The following is an 11642-nucleotide window of genomic DNA, read 5'->3' as shown; positions in this document are numbered from 1 at the left end:
ACAAGCTAAGAATCCAATGCAACCCTCTTGCAATAAATCCCTAGCCCTCAATACAGAAATCATAGGAATACGGGGTCCATGCACAGTACCAACAAATACAAAAGGATCTTCACCCTCAGGCTCAAAGGTGACCATCTTCCTTCTGCAGTCAATGGTTGCCCCATACTTGGCTAACCAGTCCATACCCAGTATCATATCAAAGTCAGTCATAACCAACTCTATAAGATCCACTGACAACTCTCTGCCCTCTACTATCACTGGCAAAGATCTGACCCACCTCCTGGATACAACCAGCTCCCCAGTGGGTAACAAAGTACCAAACCCCACAGCATAGAAATCACAAGGTCTACACAATCTATCAATAACGCTACTAGCAACAAAGGAATGCGTAGCACCTGAGTCAATCAATACATTATAAACAGTTCCTGCACTAAGAAGCTGACCTGTAACAACTGAGGGGGAAGCCTTAGCTTCTGCCTGAGTCAATGCAAACACTCGCGCTAGGGCCGAGCTGTCTGCCTTCTTGGGTTCTTCCTTTCTTGCCTTAGGGCAATCCTTTTTCAAATGACCCACTGCTCCACAAGAGAAGCAGGCCCTTGCCTTACACTCTCCCAAGTGATGCCTCTTGCATCTAGGACACTCGGGATAGGACTTCCAGGCTTCACTGCCCCCAGGACGACCTATTGTAACACCACGAGGTCTCCTGTCAGGACCTGGAACTGGGAAGGTATCAGGAACCTTCCTCTTCTGATCACTGGGGCCAACACCCCTACCAAAACCCATAAATGGAGGACCTGGCCTCCTGAAATCCCTTCTGGCTGCATTCTCACGCCAGATCTTAATCTCTGCAGTTTCAGCTGTAAGTGCCTTCTCCACCACCTGTGCATAAGTAGTCACTCCTGCCACAGTGGTGATGCGCACATCTCTGGCTAACCTGGGCTGTAGCCCTTGTAAGAATCGCTCTCTCCTGGTCTTGTCAGTGGGCACCAACTCCTTGGCAAACTTTGCCAAACGGTCAAACCTTAAGGCGTACTCGGTTACTGATAAGTTTCCCTGAAGTAGCCTCATAAACTCATCAGCCTTCGCCGCTCTAATGGCGTCATTATAATACTTTTCATTGAACAAGGTCTGAAATTCCTCCCAGCTCACGAGATTAACATCCTTGGTCTGACCAACCACTTCCCACCAAATCCGGGTATCTTCCCGAAACATATAGGCCGCACAGGCCACTCTCTCAGTACCAACTACCTTCATAAAGTCCAGTACAGTGGTAATCATGCTCATCCACTGTTCAGCTTTGGTGGGATCAGCACTGCCTTTAAACACAGGAGGTTGCTGTTTCCTGAACTGCTCATAAAGAGGTTCCAATCTGTTTTCAACCCCAGGCAGTGGTCCAATAACTGGCACCGACACAGAAGGTGCCTCTGCAACACTGACTACCACTGGCACTTGCTGCTGTCTTAGGAGACGTAGCTCCTCTCCCTGTTTTACCACTATAGCCTGCAAATCATTAAACATTTGCTGCTAGTTTGCAGGTGCTGGCTGTGGAACCTGAGATTGGTCATTCACTTGACCCTGACTACTGTCATTATTCTGACCCTGACCATTCTGGCCAGCCGAGGTGCCTGTCTGTTCTGGGTTCATTCTGTCACTGATACCTTACTGAAACAATAATCAATACGGCCAGTCAGGTAGTAATAACTAAACCTCTTGCCGCCTTACGGTCCAAGAACAAACAGATAATAGTCACATTCCACAGTCACTCAATATTCACAATTAGATACATGTTTATGGCATTCAGCACTCAGCATGTATCACATGATAACCCATAAACAACCATACTAATAAGCAGGTGCCAGCAATCTCAGTACTAATCAGTACACATTTGCTGAAGATATACTATTTCAGGCCACAGGCTCAACATATTATCTCATACACGCAAGTAAAGCATATATATCACATTTACACAATTATACATGTAACCACATAAATAGTTACCAAACCGTGAGTCGAGCTTGTCTTCGGTGATGTGTGTACATACCCAGCCAGTCTACAGGAACCCTAACCTTGGCATTGCTCTGATACCAAGTTGTAACGCCCTGGCTACCCCAGAACAGTTACGGTGAACGGTGAACCGAAAATTTGACTCGTTACCCGAGTCCTTTGGTTAAAAACGTGATCTAAGTGTTATTACCAGGTTAAGGTGAAAACCAGTAAAAGGAAAGGGTACATTTTATTAAGTAAATAAACTGCTCATGAGCCTTTTAAAATGTTTACATGTAATTCAAGTTACAAAAGAGTTGCTACAGTTCCAAATATACAATCTCCGCCGGCCTAAGCGGCAAAAATAGGGTAAACCCCTAGTCCCTCTGAGAACTCCTTGACCGTGGCAGTCAAGCGGCCCTATATGTACAGTACACCGCCCAAGCTCTCCACTCAAGGCTGGCCAAGCTTTTCCTTTCCTTTACTTGCACCACATAGCACCCATGAGCCAAGGCCCAGCAAGAAAACATAGCAAGACATGATATAATATCAACAACGTTCATAATAACCATTCAGGACTATCAGTCCAACAAGTAGGTGACAATAGCCAAAAGTCATAGTAATGAGCATCGCTCCCTCTAGCCATGTGACGATAGGGTCCCCAGGGCTTAACTGATAGGTGATTCTTTCATAAGCTTGATCAGGACAGGTGCATGGTGATTGGTCACCAACATAACCTTCCTCACGACTCTAGAGTCGAAACTATGGACAACGTCCCTTAGCCTTGTGACAGACAGTCACCGGGGTCATATACCTTGGCTATAATCATCTGGTCATAGACCAGGCAAGCGCTTATAAGTTTCTCGACCCTAGGGTCGGTCTGGCATTAATGCTATAGAGCCATTCAATGCATAATTCTCGACTTTAGAGTCGGTCCCTGACTAGTCAGTGTCTCAAGCCGGTAATCAGCGTTCAAAAGCATTTAATATGCAATCCATGTCCACATATATCAACCAGCATGCCTCAAATATCAAACCATACATGCCATACATCTATACAGGGTGCAACTGTATTCATACACTGTTTTCTTACCTCTGGTTCGAGTAAGGATTATAATATGAACGACCCCTGAGAACGATCAACCTTTAAAAACCTTGACGGTCACTTGGTCATAACCAAATTATAGAATTTATCAATAAAAATGATAACCGAGGGTTCCCAAACCAAAACCCAGCCCCCGAGACCTCAAATACTACCCAACCGGGTGCTAGGTCCAACCCCGAGGCCTATGGTTTGAATCCCCGAGCCAAAAACCTCATTTTAGCAAAATGGGCTCTAAGGGCCGCGGCCCCCTCTGCTGCGCTGCGGCGCGCCCCCCTGACAGACTCCAAGGGCCGCGGCGCTCCCCTGCTGCGCCGCGGCGCTTAGCCCAGAACGGCTAAGTCGGCCACACGAACCAGTTTTTCTCCCTGTGCAATTCCCTCTCAAACCAGACCTTTAAACCCTCATAGAACCTCTTCCTAACACATAATTGAACCCCCAAACAACACCCTTAGCTTACTTACATCAAACCCCAATCAAACTAACACTAAAACTCCCTTTAATCCTCACTTCCCACATCAAAAACCATGAACTGAATACCAAAGATAAAACAGAGCACCAGCTGTGATATATAGTCAAAACTCACCTTGGAACTAGCTTTAAACCTCCCACACCAGCTAAAACAAGTGCTCCAACCCAGCCTTTCAATTTCCTTAGCTTGATCCCACTCCTAGAGCTCAAAACCTCAAAGGAGTAATGAAGAAGATGAAGAAGGTGATGTACGGGAATGGAGGAGGCAAAACTCTGTCTTTACTCTGTTTTAATCTACAGTCTTCAGCCACTTAAGTTCATATATATCCACCCCTAAAAAGACCAAAATGCCCCTATGTCATCTTAAGCCTCCAAAGCCACCCCAAGGGCAAAATTGGTACATTCCGCTAAACCCGTTAATTATAATTAACGCTTCTCAATTCCCGCTAATCTCAATATCCTCAAACACCAATATTTCATAACCCGTTACCCTAAAATCCCCGGTAACGCTATAACCTTAAATATCTCCCCGAGCCCCGAGTTCAAACCTGTTATGACCAAACCGATAAATCATGTTTAAAGATCGTCTCATGTCGAAATACTCGAACCAATCCACATTATAATGTGGTCTCACAATATATCATTATCGCACATACAAATATACAATTATACCCTCAACGAGCCAAATTACCATAATACCCCTGTAAACAAATGTGGACTCACATGCATGCATTTAACATTATATTATAATATAATTCTCATAAACATGCATAAACACATTTAATGGCATAATTAAACAGTTATGGCCCTCCCGGCCTACTAATCCAGCCATTAACCATAATAGGGAATCCGGGGCATTACAGTCAGGGACCTTCGACGATAAGGAAGCTAGAGAATGGCTGCCTTGTGTTCCATCATAGCTTTTGTTGGAGTGGGGCGATGGTAGTTGGCTGCAGGCAAGAATAGTGTGAATATTTCGAGCCTGATCATTCAATGAAAAATGGATAAAAATGTGTTGAAATACTTACGGATGCGTTGGAAGGAATAGAATCGGGAAAGATCGAGCCCATCCGTCCAGAAGAATGCGATCTTGAAGTTTGGAGGATGGTTTGGGATATCATCGAGTAGCCATTTCTCCTTCGGATAACTTAATAAGTAGTAGAAGGCGTCTCCTCCACGAGCTCGAGAAGGGTTGCTCTTGAGGCAGAAGAGATATAATATCTCTTGTGCTGAAGGCCCTTTCCATTTCATCTCATGGTACAACAACCTGAGGCCTGATTAGACCCTAAAAGAGTTGGTCTGGAGCTGGAAGGGGATGAGTCTGACGTAGTCCAAGAAATCCTTGAAGTAAGTCTTCAAGGGTAGCAGAGCCCCAGTCCTCATATGCTCGCGGTTCCAAGCGGCGAGTTTGATTTTACGGTCGGGATTGCCATCTCTCGGGGCATAGCAACTCCTTTCATTTGAGGTCACCGGATGGCACATCAGTGTACCAGAAAGTTTAAGGACATGGTAGACCAGCAGCTCAGATATATGGCCTATGGAAGTGATTGAGCTCCAGTAGTGCTCAGCCTTGAAAAATTCCTCCTTCGAGGTAGGGACTGAGAGAATTTGGGAAGTGGATGGACGAGTTGAAGAGTCCTCCATTATGATAAATAGGTCTGATCTCACCGGGTGGAAGGGTGGCTGTGACTTTAAGCTCGGGATCTAAGGGAATAGGTCTGATCTCATGGTCTGGGTCAGGATGAGCCGGCATTCGGAGTCTTTTCCTCTTTCTCTCTTCGACCTTGTCTATCTAACATCGAAAACGGTCTCGTATGTCTTCTTGTTCGCACCTCTTTTTGAGCTCGTAGATTAGTCCTTGGTTTCGAGTGAAAGGTGACTCAGGACTGGGTGTTGATGGGTAATAAGGGAAAGCAAACTCGGGCCCCCACCGATTCTCAGAGTATACGACATCTAATAAGGAAGAAAAAGGTAAGCCCCCATCATATAGAAAGTCATAAGGAAATTATAATTTTTATAACTCGGGCTCGAAAGCTCGAGATAACAAGATTGCCTCAATCGAGACTGAAGGCTCGAAAGGGCAAGATTAACTCGAATGTCATTCTCGAACTGTTGTAAAGTTCAGGCATCGAGGATGCACCCATGAGAGAGTGGGGAGGTTACTACCAGTTTAAAAGAATTCTGGATTTTCAGGGAAAAAAGTTGGTAGTTACCCAAAAAGGTGATGTTTTCGGGATTCGTGCATTTAAACCTTAAACGAAAACCCTATTTCTTAAGCTACACGAACCCCCCCCCCCCCCCCAATTACCAGAAAACTCCATTTTTACACATTTCTACCCTAAATTTTTCTGTCTAAACCTTGGTTCTAAACATGCCAAAATTACTCAAATCAGAAAACTTGCTTAGTGCAAGAATAAGGCCTTAAAAAAATGGTAAAAACTAGTGAAGATATTCTCACGAACAGATGAAGTACACGTAAAAAGAAAAGTAAGAGATTCAAGAACAGAAACTTACACAAAGTTGTTCGTGGATATGAGGAGATCTTCGACTGAAGGAGCAGTTACAATAACGATTTCACAGAACCAAAGGAGGAAAGGGAACTCTATCTTTTGGGCTTAGAAAACATGCAAATATAACCTTGAGTTTTTGTTTTCTTTGTTTTTCTCCGGTTCGTGCTTTCTAAGGAGTGAAAATGGGAGTGATGAAGATGAAAAGGGTATTCATATACCCCAATAGGGATGTCAAGGGTCGAAATAATCGGGGCCCTTAATTTGGGTTAAATGAGGATCCGAAGGATCACATTTAATTGTATACAATGGCGGCAAAAAGGTCCTAGGAAAGGACATGTGTAGAAATAGGGAGTACTTGAGTACTCTTGGTGTGTAATCCCTGAGTGATGTGTGCCCATACTCGAGTGTGGTAGGTGGCATGTTTTTCGAAAGGTGAAGTTCAAAAGTTTCCTTCTCATATGATTTGAACCAACACTTTTGAGGGGGCAAAATGTTACACCCAAATTTCCAAATGAGCCTCGAAATATAGGCTCGTAAAGTGTAAGCTCGAAAATGTTAAGTAAGGGCTCAACACTTGTGTAAATTAACATGTTTCTTGACTTGTTCCTATTGGCGACCGAGCACCAATTAAGAAGGTTCGAGCTTGAGCATCAAGCTCGAAAGGATGGATCTTCTCCGAGGTATACAAGTGCAATTCGACCTTCATTGCAAGCTCGAAGAGTTTGATCTCTGAAGGTTAAGCTCGATGAAATCGCTCGCTAAGGATGAGGCTAACAAGAATGACGAGCTCGTGATGTTGGTCGATCTCGAAAGTGTGTAAATTGTATGTTCGAGGTCGATAACTCAGTTTGAACCCGGTTGCTGTTAGGAAATCCCTATTCCTTGGGGATTTGTTATTATCTGATATTAAATCCCAATTATCATTAGATATTATATGATTAATGTATTTAATTATTTGTATTTCAAATTTGAATTGTAACTTCCCGAAATAAAGGGAAGATATTTTGTTAACCAGTCTATAGATAGACTGGAGAATTTCATTTGTGGATACGCACAATTCGGTACTGAGAATACTTTGCAAAATTGCTTTGTAAAAGCTTTAAGAGAATACCACTACTCAATACTACCGACTGGTGGACTAGGTAGATTTTAACTACTGAACCACGTAAAATCTCGATTGTTCTTATTTATTTTCTTAATTCTGTGTTTAGTGCTCTTCAGATTTAAGTTGATGAAAAACGACGTCAACATCGACAAATATAGAGGAAGCAGATAAGCCGGATCGAAGTCGAATGGGTCAGTATTATGATGAGTTATTCAACGAGATTGAAGTCGAGTTGTATCCGGGTTGCGATTGGATATCATCCCTAAACTTTTTGGCAAAGTTGATGCACTTGAAAGTTAAAGGGAAGTGGCTGAACAATTCCTTCAATGAATTGTTGAAGTTACTAAAGTTTGCATTTCCAAAAGATAATAAAATTCCTCCAACACATTATGATGCCAAAAAGAAACTAAGTTAGGGATGGGATACCAATCAATTCGTGTGTGTAAATATGACTGCTGCTTATTTTACAATGAGCACGCAACTAAGGATTCGTGTCCGACATGCAGAAGTAGTAGATGGATTAATGAAAGGACGAAATGGAAAAATATTCCGCATAAAGTGATGTGTTACTTTCCATTAACCCCCAAGTTAAAATGAATGTACAAGTCGTTGAGTTATTCAAACTAGAGTTGTACATACAAGCCATCTTTTTGACACAGTATGAGTCTGGGAGGCAAGAGCACGACAAGACATGAAAAATTATGGGTTTGGGTTAGGCACATCACAATGTTGTAAATTGGCATGACACAACACAACATGGGCCTGAGCATGGAACAACATGACATGGACCTGAGCACAACATGACACAACATGGGCCTGAGCACGACATGATACGAAAGCACAAACAAACTAGCTCAAAATTATGACACGGTAAAAAGCCTGATATTTAGACATTACTAATTATATTAATTTTTATTTTTCAAATATATATTAATTAAAATAATGATAAAAGTCTAACATAACTCTCAGTACGTATTTACAATTCTATAATTAAAATAATTTTAAAATATAAAATTAACTATATTAATTTGTTTTAAGATTTATAAAATAAAAATTTGAGTATTTATTAGTAGGCATTCCAATTCTACTAATTATCTTTAATATAATTGTGTGTAAAGTATTGCTGAAAAATAACTAAAACTATAATTTAAACATAAAATTATATTTAGCTTAGTGGTTAGCCTATTAATTATTAAAGAAGAGGTAAGGGGTTGAAGTCCTCATCCTCACTTTTTCTTTTTTAGTAATAATAAAACGGGTTGGGTAAAATTTGGGTCCGACACGATGTACAACATGAATGGGCTTTGCGTGGCTACCCCTCACAAATATAGTCTGGCACGACACATGATGGATTTTTGATAGGCACAAAAATATGGGTTGTGTCGGGCTGGGCCAATCCACATTTACATCTCTAGTTCAAGCTGCACATATGAAAGATTTGACTTCTCTCCTAGTGAGAAAGAAACATGAAACTCTAAATCAACTTCTTCTACATAATTTTATAGGCTCATTTTTTATTTTTTAACAATAATAAAATGGGTTAGGAAAATTTTGGGTCCGGCATGGCATGAGGCATACAACACGAATGAGTTGTGCATGGCTTACCCTTCTCAAATACTGGCACGACATGAGACGAATTTTTAAGACTAAAATATATGGGTTGTATGTTGGGCCAATCCACATTTACACATCAGTTCAACCTACACATATGAAAGGTTTGCCTTCTCTCCTATAGTGAGCAAGAAACATGAAACTGTAAATCAACACCTTCTACATAATTTTAAATGTTGTCGAAAAAGTTCGTACACACTCACCACCAATAAAACAAAAATTATAGTTACATGAATGGATTCATATTTTTTTTATATTTATTAATGTTATTTAACAAATAATATAAATCATAGTTACATCATTTATTTACTTCCTAGATAATGTAGGAGTTTCATGCTATAAGGGCACCACACCTAACACTTAGTTCAACAACATATAGAATGTAAGATGTCTAGAGTTTCATGTGTCTTTCTCACAAGGAGAGAGAATGCAAAGGCTAATATTTCATATATGTGCGGTTTGGGACGGGCTTGTTGTAATGCTAGAGTTTGGTGAGCCCTCATCATCAACTACATCTACATCTACATCCACCATGTCTTGTGCTCTTTTATCTCGAAATCCAGAGAGACTATTTTCAAAAGTATAGGAACTCGAGTCTTTTTGATTAAATACTCTCATCACTATACAAATTCTTCTCCATATTGACACTTTAGGATCAGTGTCAAAACTGCGTAAGATTTTCCTGTGCTGGTAAAAAAACATGGCAACATAGATCATGAGAGATGAGAATGAAGCAATGCCAACGATGAGAAATAGGCCCCAGAAGCTTTCGAGTCCAAGACTATTGGAAGAGACTTGTGTGTTAAGGTCTGGACAACTGGTTTGGCTTCCGAACCATTTATATTCTATGCTATTCATAGTCTTATCCTCAGTTATAGTTAGGATTGCTGTTGAAACATCAGACACGAGAGGTGACCCTTTTGGAAACACCTGTAAGTGTCATGATCATTAGTATCAAAAGGTCAAACATACAACCATGCAATTATATAAATATATATAGAAGAATTAGATATTCATTTAATAGTCATGATTACTATAATAATTTATTACAAATATTTATAAATTATAACCACTCAATATCTGAAACTAATAGTTTTATATTTTTTAATATATATATATGAGAATTTTCTTATAGGGTTTCACTTTAAGCCTTACCGGTGGGACTCTCAGTGTTCTCGACTCGTGAACAATTTTCGGCACAATTTTTTTTATGACCGTGTATATTGTAGCTATTTAGAGCATTCTGCAAATTTTTCAGAAAATTCTAAATAGTTTACAGTACCGAAAACTAAGTTCAAGCATGTTGTTGCACGCGTGACTAATTTTTTTTATGTGCGTGGAAAGCAACATGTTTGAACCTAGTTTTCGGTACTGTAAACTATTCATAATTTTCTGAAAATTTGTAGGATACTCTAAATAGCTACAATATACACGGTCATAAAAAAAATCACGCCAAAAACTGTTCAAATATCGAGAACATTGAGAGCCCCACCGGTAGGGCTTAAAGTGAAACCCCTATGGGAGAATTGTCTTATATATATAGTTAGTGCAATTAAAGACTTAATCAATAAAAAATGGGGAAATCTCTAGTGTGTGCTAAAATGTCACATCATTGCGGCACGACCCTAATTAAAGGGTCTAAAATAATCTTTATCTATTTTTTTTTCATGATGGCGTTCAATGTAGTCATAACAGGTGTTAGGCAAATTTTTAAGAAAATATGGATGATTTACTATGCCAAAATCATATTTAAAATAGTTTGTTGTACTTGTGCCTGTTTATTTTTATACGCGTAGAAAAATATGTTGTTTGAACCCTGATTTTATTATTCGAAATTTATCAAAAATTTGCAGGAGGTTTACTATAACGACAATGGACACTATCATAAAAAAAACTATGATAACAAATATTTTACGCCTCTCAATTAGGGGTATGCTACCCTGATGCGACATTTTGGTATGCTGCATTACAGACACACCCTATATATACATATATATATATATTTGTAATTAATTGTGGAGAGCGATGGTATACTAAAAATATAGCTAGAGTGCTGCTTATGGCATCCTTAAGATGTCCAATACTACATTGTGAAACAAGTATCGATTAATGCAATTTAATATCGTGTCCCATAATTTAAATTTAAAATAGAATATATGAGAGTTGATATTAAATTAGACAGCATTATGAGGTGTTGGGTATGATATGATGCCCTATAGCAATATTAAGAAATATATAGTGTGTTAAGAATCAATGTTAGCCCAAAAAGTCCAAATGTCCAAGCCCAAAGGTAAATAAAAGCCCAATCCATTTTATCTAAAGCCAAGACAATGGAAGCTTCTCAACAAATGTGGAAGGAAGATATTTTTAAGAGAAAATTATAGAAGGATGTAGAAAGTAAATTTTTTAGGAGAAGTGTGTAGAATGTGGTAATAATGTCTGGCTAGGATTATTTCTCAATTTAATATTTGTATGGTGTAGATTGCATGGTGAGGACTATAAATACCCTCCCTTGCATTTGGGTTAGGCATCCTCCAAAAATAAGTCTTTGTATTCTTAGTGTGGCGTTTTGAGTGTAAGTTGTGAGCTTCCTATTGAGTGTCTATTTCTCTTCAAATTGTGAGTGGTCTTTGGAAAGTGTTGTAGTGTCTTTTATTGTGGTATAATACAAGTAATTTGTTTACTTGTTTGGGTCCAATATTAGTAAGTTTAGAGTTGTGTACTCTAAATTTTACTCAACAATTGGTATCAGAGCCAAGTCATAAGGTCTCTTGAAATTCCGAAAAGATTTTAACTGATCTTCCACATCAGAAAAGATTTCTTGAGATTATTATCGAGGTTATTACAAACCTTGTGGAGCT

At 39.8% G+C, this 11642-nt stretch overlaps 1 protein-coding gene across 2 annotated transcripts in view; it reads right to left on the bottom strand.

Annotated features, from left to right (window-relative positions):
• Positions 1-8850: 8850 nt before the first annotated feature.
• The window catches only part of LOC133797986 (glutamate receptor 2.7-like), a 25423-nt gene continuing 22631 nt past the window's right edge, over positions 8851-11642 (bottom strand). Inside the window, exon 5 of one of the 2 annotated variants that reach the window (XM_062236140.1) lies at positions 8851-9711. In XM_062236140.1, the coding sequence (XP_062092124.1) occupies positions 9226-9711 (486 nt within the window). In that variant the 3' untranslated portion in view covers positions 8851-9225. The remainder of the gene's footprint in view (positions 9712-11642) is intronic. The other variant, XM_062236139.1, reaches the window with a different exon arrangement.

The sequence above is a fragment of the Humulus lupulus genome, chromosome 8 (genome assembly GCF_963169125.1).
Source record: "Humulus lupulus chromosome 8, drHumLupu1.1, whole genome shotgun sequence".
Classification (NCBI taxonomy): domain Eukaryota; kingdom Viridiplantae; phylum Streptophyta; class Magnoliopsida; order Rosales; family Cannabaceae; genus Humulus; species Humulus lupulus.
Note: the sequence above shows the minus strand (reverse complement) of the source record. Positions and strands in the feature narration are given on the sequence as shown.